The sequence below is a fragment of the Dipteris shenzhenensis genome, chromosome 31, assembly GCF_047967505.1.
Source record: "Dipteris shenzhenensis isolate YYH24624 ecotype China chromosome 31, Dip_SZ_1.0, whole genome shotgun sequence".
Taxonomy (NCBI): Eukaryota; Viridiplantae; Streptophyta; class Polypodiopsida; order Gleicheniales; family Dipteridaceae; genus Dipteris; species Dipteris shenzhenensis.
The window spans coordinates 31,167,952-31,180,569 of record NC_141626.1 but is presented as its reverse complement, the minus strand read 5'-3'; the positions used below and the strand labels follow the sequence as shown (position 1 = coordinate 31,180,569).

The 12,618-nt window shown below is 42.2% G+C and overlaps 1 protein-coding gene across 1 annotated transcript in view; it reads right to left on the bottom strand.

The window, feature by feature from the left end:
• Window positions 1–11,103, bottom strand: part of LOC147881337 (NAD(P)-binding Rossmann-fold superfamily protein) — a 36,862-nt gene extending 25,759 nt beyond the window's left edge. The window contains exons 1-3 of the mRNA XM_087369803.1: window positions 10,844–11,103; window positions 9,306–9,458; window positions 509–602 (exon numbers count right to left, since the gene is read on the bottom strand). Coding sequence (XP_087225929.1) covers window positions 509–602; window positions 9,306–9,458; window positions 10,844–10,996 — 400 coding nt within the window. The 5' untranslated portion in view covers window positions 10,997–11,103. The remainder of the gene's footprint in view (window positions 1–508; window positions 603–9,305; window positions 9,459–10,843) is intronic.
• Between the last annotated feature and the right edge of the window lie 1,515 nt (window positions 11,104–12,618).

Here is a 12,618-nt window from a genome sequence, read left to right as displayed (position 1 = left end):
TGATAAATAGCTAGTGTCTCTCCCATTTAAGAATAGTGGTGTTAGCTGGACCTGATTCCACCAAACATGTGTCCTACTTAAAAACCAGATGACCACACACCATGAAATAGCATCATTTGTGTAAAGAGAAAATACATCAAACGTTTGATCACAGATCATACATATACATTACTCCTTCCAAACGGAGGTGCCTGACGACAGTTCCATGCTTGAAATCAGGAAGATACCATTCCATGTAACAGAACTTTATTTACAGTCATACACTGACTTTTCCAACACTTTAACACTCCCTCTTTCTTTCCACGGGAAGCATATGATACTTATGAGAGAATACTTCATGAATAGTTCCAATGGTATTTGAAACTTAGCATTTTATCAAAGAATAATCTCCAGCCAGTACATATCACCACATGTTTTTCTCTTTCAATATTAAGAAAACATAAGGGAAAAGGGTTTGAATACATTCCAGCAATTTTGTTCAAACATATTTTTGGATTTCGGAACATACCTGGCTGCATTACATTTGGGATATGAAGAATTCCAGCAGTATTTATCAATAGATCCAATCGACCAAATCTGTCAGATATCTGTTTTGCAGTATCCTGACAAGGAGCTTTTTTCATTGTTAGTTTTAAGGACGACCCCCCCCCCCCCCCCCGGCGGGCCTTCTCTCTCTCTCTCTCTCTCTCTCACACACACACACACACACACACACAAAGGAGATTCCTTGATTGATAACACTCATAAGGACACTTATTCGTACACTTTGCTATCAGTCCACTTGTTGCAAAGGGAAGACTAATGTTCGGAATCAGGAATGGGGTAGAGTCACCTGTGAACCCCCTTGAGGAGACAAGGGGAGATGATCCAAGGGCCGATTGGGGCAGTTGAGGGCCAGAGTGCCCCCATTTTGTATGGGGCCTAGCACAAGGAAATGTCAGCCAAGACAGCCTGTCAAGCAAGTGGCCAACACAGGTCAGCCTGTAACAGGCTGACAACTGGCCAAGCTGCAGTTAGCCAAATCAAGAAGATGGTCAGCCCCAAGGGCAGGGGCCTGCCCTATAGGCCTCCTCTCCCTTATCTGGTATCAACTGAAAGGCTTTCTTAGCCTGTGCATGAGCCAGACCAGGAAGAGGAGAGTGGTGACTAATTTTCGGTGTAATCATTTTCTGTTTTCAGTTATAATACAGCAGTACCTTTGCATGTTTTTCCAACTTCTCTTTTGCATCTGCTTTATTGTCTGATATGCTAAATACAGCAGTACCTTTGCATGTTTTTCCAACTTCTCTTTTTGCATCTGCTTTATTGTCTGATATGCCATCATCTATACACAACCATAGGGTGCCCAACTTTGAGAGATTTTGAAATCCATAGACTAATGCTTTGCTAAGATTTAAACATCAAAACATTTAAGAACCAGCAAGGAAGAGCAAAAAGAGTGTAAAAGGGAACTGCAAGAGGCGATTAGCAAGCATCAGCATCATATTCCATTGCATCAATAATGTGTCAGAAATTGCCACTACACATAGAGAAACCAACAATCTTATTCTAACATATCAATGTCAGAATGTAAGGGTCAACTCCCCAACCATAAGCACCAATATGAGGAGAGTACAAGGGAGTGACACGTGGGGGAGAAAAGGTTGTGAGAGAGTGTCATGTGCGCAGCATGCAGGCTGCAACATGGGCGTCACTGAATCGTTTTTCTTGTGATTAATTCAGGTCCATGTTTGTGGGCAGACCCTAACACTGTTGGAAAGCTGGTATTTGGAGTAAAAGTGAGTGCAGCAGCACTTCAGTATAGGAGAGAATAGTAAGGCAGCAATGAGCAGGCCACTAGCACCTTGGTTGGACAGATTTGGTCAACTAGCTGTCTGCCACCTAATCAGCCAGATCTAGCCAATCAATAGTCTGGTAGGTGGCCAGTCAAATCAGGCCCTGATCAGTCTGCTGCTTGAGCCGATGCAGCAAAAGGGAGGATTCAGGACAGCAGCAGGATAGCAGTGATAGATGGGTCTGTATCTGACTTGAGCAGTAGCTTGACTGCCAAGTTGAGGTATCTTGTTGGTAATATTTTGTTATAGAGCTTATCTCTTTTGGAGAAATTATACATGCTATTTCTGACTATACTCTTGGTTGTATATTCTTTTGCATGTTCTAAAATTATACACAAAGTGATATTTTCTTTGACTGTTGAGTGACCTTGGGACCCATGCAATTGCAAGAGTTAGCCTTAGCAAGCGAGTCTGTTTTTTGTTGAGAGATCAAGATCAACTAGTGTTCACATTGATGAGACGCCTGGGTGACCCGCACTTATCGGCATGGTTGGTAGCGGATACGGTTGGTATGCTCCCCATAGTTACGCTGAAACGTGTTTCAAGGCCCAGCTATGGGCCTTGAAACACGTTTCAGGAAACTATGGCCAATCCAGAAACACCGTTTCAGGGCTGAAACGTTTCAAAGAAGTTTGTGTTGATTTCTAACATGCAGATGGTTTGGAGTGATGTGAGGAGTCGCTCACTATGAGAATATTGTAGAGGATCTTCTCTCTAAATACACTCCATAGAGTGTGGAGTACAACAAAAAACAGCAAATGTTTTTATGTAGATGTGGGCAAATGCAGTGGCATATGTGAGGCCATCCAATGTTATGCAGCTTGTTTTAGATGGTGAAAATACCAACAAGGCTGTAGGTGCTTTATTGGAGCAAAAGTATCCTCACATTCAATGGAGTTCTTGTATTGCTCATTGTTTAAATAATTTGTTCAAAGACATTGGCAAATTGCCTTGAGTAAAAAATGTTATTGACAATGGAAGAGAGATAGTTGCATTTATTACACGCCATCATTTTTCTCTTGTACCTCAAGTTTGCAAGCAAGGAGCTCTTGAAGTATGCGGAGACAAGGTTTGCATACAATTATCTGATGCTTCAAAGACTCATTCAAATGAGACCTGCACTTAAGCAAGTTGTGGCAAGCCCAGAGTGGGATGCATGGCCCACGTCTAGGCAAGCCCTTGGGATGTCGGTATATGACTTGTGTATATGCAGCGATGACTTTTGGGCTAATGCATCACACATCTATGTTTTGCGTAAGCTGATTGTGTTGTTGCTGAAAAAGGTTGATGGAGATAAGCCTTATATTGGCAAAGTATATGAGGGGATGGATCGCACGATAGAAAATATCAGTGTGTTAGAGAAAGATCCCCAAAGCTTAAGAGAGTTGGAGAACTTGGCCGTGAGCAGGTGGAACCAATACTACTCTCCCATTTATGCGGCTGTGTTTGTGTTGGCAAGAGTTTCAACACAAGGGAAGTGCATAACAAAGTGATCGAGAGGTGGTCCATGGTTGGAACCTGACTCTTCAAAAGATGGTACCAACTCCTGATGCTCAGCGGAAAGTGAAGGACCAGCTCGCCAGTTATTGCAAAAAGGAGAGCATATTTGGATGGCCAAATGCCCAGCATGACAGGTAATTTTAACTAGTTTCAAATTTCAGATTATAATATTTAGCCACTAGTGAGTTGTGACTCATAATTTTCAGATTTCATGAGCTTTGCCACACATCTGAATTTTATGAGCTTTACAATTTCAGGTATCGAGTTGGGTCTTTTACATGGTGGGAGGATTATGAAGCTGATTCCCCTAAGCTGCAATTGCTTGCCATTCGCCAGGGTTGTAACTCCTCTCTTCTGAGCGCATGTGGAGCAGCTTTGCCCACATCCATACAAAGAAGAGGAACCCTCTCAAAGCACAAAGGGCGAATGATCTTGTCTTTGTTAATGCAAACTTGCGTTTGCTTAACAAGATGAGACAGAAGTACATGCATGACAAGTTTTTTGGTTTTCATAAGCCTGATGACGCCCTTACTGATGAGGAGGAGGAGGAGGAGGAGGAGGGGGAGGAGCTTGAGGATTGAGCTATCTGGATTCTAGATTCTAGATTTTGATCATATTATCATTGATGTAGTAGATGGCCTTAAGGTTTATAGCCTAGGCTTTTTGGATTTTGTACTTTCAAGTTTCGACATATATGAAGTTGAAACTTTGAGCCATATATTCAATATTGGCATTTTGTAACTTGTCAATATTTACTATTTAGCCTTTCAGATTTGTCATTTATTCCTCACTCCTCCAAGGTGAAAGGTCCAAGTCCTATACAATGATCTATCTTCAAAGTTGTAATTTTGTAGATTGTGGTATGTCACGTGTGTTATGCACAATGTTTTAAGTTACAAGTAAGCTATAGGCTGTAGCATTCTAAATTTGTGTGCGCTCAGCTCAAAATACTTTTTTCTAAACCCCCTCCCCCCCTTGATGACATGGCGTTTCCTTGTTTCAACACTACTAGAAACCCCGAAACGTTTCCGTTTCCGTTTCAGTTCCCCATTTCTGTTTCCCCTACCTATGATGCTGCCAATGTGTGATGACTACTCTATTGTACTAGAGTTGCAGCATAGTTAGTATGCCAAGTCCACCTAGTCCTAAGTTGAGTTTGGGCCCTATATAGGGCACCATTTGTACTTTCTCATTATCTAGTTTGAAGTACATTTCAGTTCCTTCTGCTTGTTGTCTCCTCCTTGGATTCCAACTTCCTTCCATCTCTCCCTCCATCCAAAAATGGTATCACAACAGGATCTCTTCCTCCTACCTGCCTCCCCCATGCTCATTGCTCAACCGACATTGTTCTCAAGGAAACGAACACTAAAACTCGAGATGGAAGATGACCTAGGTCAATGGATTGGCTTCTAGTTCAATGGTTCAAGCATTAGTCCGGAGTTGGGGGCGAGCAATATAGCCCTCCCATGACTTGCAGCTCAACTCATACTTTCAGAGTAGCTGCAGCTACTCCAGCCTCTCCCACAACACCATTCATGTTCACAGCTCGCCATTCAACGCCACCACTTTAGTGTTTAGGATTGTGCCACTAAATAGCTGGTTAGTACGAATCTACACCGCCACAGCCCATTTAATGGAATCGCCTCTTTCTGGACAGCACTTCTTGCATCGCGCATCCATTCTTGGCTATTTTGTGTTGTGCCAGGTGTGCGTGGTCAGATTTGTAGCTTTCTTGCTGTTTCTTGCAAAACTACGACCAGTGTGCTCCAAAAAGCATCGAGTATTGCTGTTCTTCAGCCCTGCTGCCTTGACCTACACACAATTAGGTGACACTAATTCAATGAAAAAGCGTGTCTCACACAGACCGTACAATCTGTACAGCTGTCAGCACAGTTCGTAGTACATACGACTATTCTGCACATGTTCGTACACTTACACTCGACCACTCTACAATTGGGCTTCATGCTTTGTGAGAAAATCACCTTCAAATACCAGCCATTTTTAGTCTGTTTCTGTTCAAACCACCTTGGTTTGGTATTCGAAGTGGTTTCATGCTCCCATTTGCTTTTTGAAGTTGCATTTGTAGGATAGTCAGCTGAGTTGACTTTTATAACAAAATTTGGGCTTTTGGTATATTTGCAGTCAAATGCAGTGGTACTTAGAATTGGAGCATTTGCCCTCTTTTTTTTTGTGGCAAAAAATAGACTTCCATTAAGAAAGAATAAAACCTGCAAGAGCTCAAGGTGGTAATACATCATGCCGTGCATGAAAAGACTCCTCAAGAAGAGGTACAAAATAACCAAGGTTGAAGCTGAAAATGCTAGCTCAACCCTATGGAAGACTCAGAGAAGAAGGGAGAGCCCCTCCATTCCCTAGCAGAAGCAGCCTGAGAGGATCTCTACATGCTCGTCCGGATGGCCATCAGTGTATGTATAGTGTCTATCCATATACTAGCCATAGTGTGAGAGGGGTGAACCTAGCATCCATCCACAGCCTCTGTGCACCTAGCTTTCCATATATGTCACACTGAAATGCTCGCTAATATCTACCAAGAAGAGTCCACCAAGGCATGCATAGCCCTAAGGGTGAGGCAAGAACGTCATCCAGAGAACATGGCTATAGCCCATGATGAGTCATGTCTCTCAAAAAAGGCCTAAGGCCCCGAAACGGAAAGCCACGCAACTGAGCCCCCAAGTCATGAAGAAGGGGGAAGGAGCAAAAGAACTGAAAATCCTAGCAACTCCCTTCCATATAACCCCTACCTGTCTTCAATCCAATAAACAATGCTGAATAGTCTCCACAATAGCACGGCGACAGGGACAAGTAGGATCAGCCTTGAACCCAGATCTCCACAGGTTCACTGCAATCCCATCATGAATAGAAAGCCAAAAAAAGAGAGTTATTTTTCTTCTCACATGGGATTTCCAAAGTCTTCTCCAAAAGTTTTTCTGCAGATCAACAAAAATATGAAAGGCATCCCAAAGAAGAGCTCTGAAGGGCCTCCAACCTCTACAACTAAGCTGAAATTTCTTGGCATTGCTGACCGTGAAACGAAAGGGAAGGCTCTTCTCTTAGTGCCCTTCGCCAATCCACACCCACTCTCGTCGGTCCCACTGTAGGCACTTTATGAAGACACCTCCATAAAGCCATAACCTCCATGATCACAGGGAAATGAGAAGAGGGTCAAGATTCAGGTACCACTAAAAGTCATAACCAATCTCCACTTTCAGTCAGAACCAATCTCCACAGCCTACAATTCTGACCGGCTGAAATGCTCTCTCTAGCAAGATTTGATCTTAAGATCTGGACAGCCTGCCCCTTGAATGCACATCAAACACTAGGGCATCCTCATGTACATCTTGACCTGCAATAACCTGAAGTGGAATGCCCATACTCAAGAATGCGGCCATCCAAGTGGGGCAAGTGATAGGCATGTCATCTGTCTCAACCCAATCCATTGGCAAGGCCTCCTGAATTCTGCCTGCACTCCCTTTGAGATGACTAACCATTTGAGCTTTTGACTAGCTTTGATAGCTTGGGGAGGCTAGTGACTAGGCAAGCGATTCTCAGGTTGGGTTGCAAGAGCAACGCATGAGTTAAGGTTTCGGCTATGTTTAGTGGCACTGGGCCAGAGCATATATAAGGGCCTAGGGGTTCAATTTTCATTCACGCAACATAATTGCCTTTGATACACCCTCGTATTTAATAAACACCTGATGACAACCAAATCACAAATTGGTCTTGCTTTAGTACTTAGCCACACCCAACTAATCACTTAAGCCAATAGAACCATGCTTCTTCACCGATCAACACAAGCGAAGCCCAAGGAGAACTACTTGGTTATATTTGATACTTTTATAGATTCTTGGACTGTCTTTGTACCTCCTCTTCTAATTTGATATGGTGGTTTGAGAATAGCTGCAGTGTCAAACAATACATCTTTCAAGTTCTACAACCAAATCAACATGCTTTTCACAATCAGCCTAGTCAAAAGCCACGAGAGAGGCCCTTAGTTCGTGCGAAACGATCCCAAACAAGCCATTCAAAAGCTGCTCACAAACTGCTGAAAAATCACGCACAAGAGTTTCAGAATCTGTCTGCAAGAATCTGCCAAAGATCTGCTGTAGGAATCATACAACTCCGCCCCCAATTAATTGCAAAGAGGCTGCCACAGCAATTGCTCTAGAAATCAGAGAATATAGAGGATCTGTACTTCCCAAAACTGCAACTAGACGTTGAATCTGTGTGCCTCAACATTAGAAGAGCTAATAATATGTGCACCTCAAATCAAAAGAGGTGTTCCAAAACCTCTGAACAACCCCAGCTCTTTTTCCAATCCTGTCCCTATCAAGCCAAGAATTGCCCACAAATCTTAAGTGTGCCAAATTGTGGAAGAAGGTTTCTGCCCCCAAAAGCACAAAAAGGACATGGGAAAGTAAGCGGATAGATGGTGTGCTCAATTCTCAGTTTCAAAACTTAAGATATGCAGCTGTTATGTAGTACAAATTTGCAAGAAAATATGCCCAATTTTGAGATAATGTTGGCCAACTGCCTGATCAAAACCTGTTCAAGTAGACGTGAGGGAGCAAATGCTTCCAACAGGGACAATCAAAATCACCTCAGTAAAGAGTGAGAGTTTGCTGCCCTGACGTATGTAACAGAACTGCCCCAAATTTTGCACTAAAGCTGCCTCAAAATCTGTACCAATGCTGACTCAAAACTTGTAACAGAGATGCCTTGAATTATGTTCCAAAGCTGCCTCAAACACTGATATAAGTCTGTTTTGCATCTGTTCCAAAGCTGCCTTGAAAACTGAGAACAGATGCAGAATAGGTGCACCTCAAGGGCTAATGCCAAAAGAATCGCCTCAAAACCCAAAATTTTTGCACCAAATCTGAGACATTGCTACGAAGCTTGTTTTTTTCTAAAAGGTGTGCATGGAGAGAATTGAAGAGAGTGGCTGCCTGGAAGTGCAGAAAGCACTTGAACAGCACAGCAAGCACTCGAAAGGCATGGAAAGTAGGTCCAAGAGCTGGGCGAACTAGAGGAAAGCTGAGAGGAAAATGCTCAAACTTTGAAGAAAATGCTCCAACCTTGAGCTCAGATACCAAGTGTAAGATGACATATGTCTATGGAGACTAGAAGGTGACTCCATTATGTGACCATCCAACCACACACTAAGGAGGGAGATCTTAAGCCACAGGCTCACCTCAAGAATGATCTCAATCCAAAGGATCCAAGGTCCTTAAAAACTAGTGCCCCACCTAGCCTAGTATCTTTTAGCACCAGATATCTCTAGAAAGTTGAAAACTTGCTATTGAACGCTCTTCATGAATTCCTGAACACTAGACTCCAATTAATCCCCTCTAGACCCTAGGCCACTGAAAACACTCCTACGTGGCTAGCCCAAACTAGCCCCCTACCTAGCATCCTCCTCTACCTCTCATAGGACCTCATCCCGGGCAAAAGGTATTGTCGCAGAGTCTTAATGCCTCCCACCGTAAAACCTACACAAACGTTCCCCTAGATTACAAGTGATGTAACACTTGCCTTGTCACCCCTAGTTGTTAGATAGTGAAGAATTGTGTATTCCCTTCCATGAAATGTATATATGTAGAGCTTCGTGCCACCCTTTACTTTTGGATGACTAATGGTACTCATAAATTGCATGATTTTGCAGGGGGCTACGAAGTCACCCCGGCTTTACGCAGGGTTTCAACTCCCAAGAAAAAACTTCGTGGAATTGAGAGAGCGATTCAGATTACTAAGATATCAAATCAAATAAATAAAGAAACAGTGAGGAATGCAAATATCAGTGTAAAGGACATGCAAAAAGGTCAATCGCAAGCATTGATCCCATATTTCCAGTCTACTATATCATGTATGAAGTGAACCTGAACTATTATATGTGCTAGCAAATTGAAAAGAAAAAAAATAAGGTTAAGTGCCCATTGTTTTTGTTGTGCATACCTGCACTGTGCTTTCCTTTGTTACATCTAGTTGTAAGATAGTCAACCGTGATGGATGCTCTTCCTTTAAATCTTTAAGACTTTGTGCAGAGTCTGGAGTTCGACATGTTGCAACCACTGATGACTCTAGATGCTTGGCCAGAAGTTGTCGAGTCTGTAGGAAAAATTATTTCCCTTTAGTTTAAAAATTTGTCATGGCAATTTTTCATCCGTAAAACTAAAGACTTCTTTAATTCAACACCACCAGAAGGCATAGAATAAACATACGCCTTCATAAGACAAAGAAATCCAACATTAGAAGTGAGAATTTCCCTACAACAACAAAAGGGATGAGTGAAGAGAAACGTAAGGAAAAGCTGAAAAGGAAAGGGGAGAATAATCGTGCACATAAAAAAGACGAGAATAAAACAAGTAAATTTTAAAAAGTACGCTGCCTTGAATGAGAAAGGAAAAGGAAAGGTCATCATCTAAAATAACAAAGAGCAACGTAACAATAAAGAATCAATTCATGCGTGTAAATATCTTTAAGCAGTTTTTAGAGTAAAATGGCAACAAGATATTATAAAAGCCCAAAAAGTTTGGTTTGTAAATTCGGAGAAAAGGAAATAACAAATTTACTGCAATGATACGGCGGCCTACAAGGTGTCACAAAAGGGCACAAGGCAAAAGAAAAGAGGAAAATAGCAAAAAGAATAAGGAGACCAAAGGGAAAGGAAAGGATCGAATTTGTCTTTACATTCCATCTTGAAAAGTCAAAGTTGGGGGTAAAAGAGAAAGCTTTGACTAAGAAGCCCGCCACCCTATCGATTGCCATGCCGTGCTAAGGCAAGGCCACAAAAAGAATACTACATATGATCTCATCCATATCCAAGCATTCTCCCAAGTTTTCGAAAGTTCAAGAATAGTACAATATGCCGTTACAGCAAAAAATACCTTCGGTAGAATCTAGCCTTTACAACGATACCCTTTACAACGATACTTAGCGCCGGAGCATCACCAAATGCAGGATGCGTTCTACCTTCTAGAAATAATTGAAACCCAATTCATAAAAAAAAATGAGGAGGAAAAACAGCAGGTTGGCCCTCTTGAAATGAAAGTCTCCATAACAAATGTGAGGTGATGATAACGTTAAATAATGGCACCATCTCGTCCTGCAGACAATCATTGAAGAATCATTCCATCAAAGTCTTCAATGAAGACAGCTTATTTGAGAGATCAACTTTTTGGTCACACGTCCCACGGGATCGTGCGTCTTGAACGGAACTTGTCTCCGACCCAGAACTTCACGAGTTGCTCGATATGGTGTTTCCAGCTCCTTTCACCCTCTGCTTTTTCCGCTGCTCTCCAGCTCATAGAAGAAACAAGTTGTGCTCAAGAATTCGAGCTCTTGTGGACTGTTTCCCTCTTTCCCCTAACCCTTTAACTCCACTCAGAGCGTCCATTCCATTTAGCCATAACGTGAAAAGATATTTAGTTTTCTGAAATACATATTGCAAGGACGTTTCTTCGCTTACAATCTGCGGTGCGGACGATACTCACAAACTCAAGGCCAAGGCCACGGGAAGCAGCAGTCACCAAAGAGACGGGATGTGAGGAGCGAGCTGTGGAGCTAGAGGAGCGGAGGGCAGCAAGCAAGAGGAGGTTGGGAGGACGAGGACGATGGCGAGGCAGCACAGACGCCATAGCCATCATTCCTTGCTTCCACACAAAGAGAACCGATGTAGACTCGCATTTTCATATCATCAATGTAGAGTATTTATAGGAGAATGAATGGGCGGGGCACGAAATGTGCCCCCAAAGGGGAGAAGACTCCCAAGGAAAATTGCCCCCACGGGTAGACGACTCCCAAACATCACCTCTTAGAGAGCTTCCCCGCGTCGCCTCGTGCCCCTGCCGACACCCCATCATAAAAGGATGCCCGCTCACCTGTGAGCTCTCGCAGTCAAATGCCAGCCGCAAAGTATGATTTTTCTCCGAGTTCAAACCCATGAGCTCAGAGTTCCGAGCTTACTCCCTACAAGATTTCAGAACACACCCTTTCTCAGGGAAATAGTACTAGATTCGTATCACAAAGATTACCAACCCTCGTTCATGATCACAAAGGTAGAGTTGCATGCAAGTCATAGAGCAATCCAAATAGTAACATAGACTATGTTGTCAAAACATACATAGTGCAAAAAACTTAGCATCGAACTTTTGTGTCCATAGCATGTTGCAAAAGCATACATATTACATAAAACTTAGCATGTTCATAATAATTTATCATGTACCACATATGGACTATGTGCACCATGACTCATATATATGACTAAAAAGGAAATCCAAGCACTACATATCCATATCATGATATCATGTTTACGGTGACTTATATATATGGCAAAAGAAAATTAATCTTATCTTAGCATGTCCATATCATGCTACCATATAGCACAAGCAAACTATGTCCATAGCACACCGAATATAACAAAATATCATGTAGCCCAATTGAACTATGTGCACCATGACTAGTACATCTATTGAGAAAAGTAATATAAACATTGCATGTCCATATAATGATCTCATGTCTAATGCAACTAATGCACGGACAAATAGAAGTTTACCAACTTAGCATGTCCACATTATGCCACCATATAGCATAAGCAAACTATGTCCATAGCAAGGTAGACTCCTAGATGTCACTCTCTTGAGCCATATCATCTAATATTAGATGGAAAATAACCACTTAAAATCATAAAAAGGCCCAAGATACCATGTTGACAAACTAAATCAAGCATAGGTTCCACATGTAGACTAAACCAAACTTGAGTGTTGCTCTCATGCATGGCTCGGTACCTACTCCAAACTCCAGCACCCCCTCTACGACACAAAAACTCCATAATGCATAATAAAAAAGACGGGATTTTCTCAAGCCCCACACACCATGTCTCTTTGCCTTCCTTTTTCATTGAATCTGCTGATGGCAAGTAATGAGAAAGCATGTAGTCACTAAGAAACAATCGTAACTTGGAGCACACACCACTTGCTTCTTGGGAAAATGTATGTGCATTATGGCCAACACATTACTGTGCCATGACATGAGAAGCTATAACTTGTAAAAGGGCATTCCTACATATTTAACAAAACCAAATAATCAACATCACCTCACCATAATCATGGGTCACCCGATTTCAAAAAATTATAGCTAACAAACTACATGTAATTTTGACATACAATCAATTGGAGATTGAAGGTAATTTTGCAGAGAAAATTTAAGTTCCCCTTTGCGCCTCGACTTCATCTTGGCCATAGACCCTGTTTTTGGGTAGACGTATAAC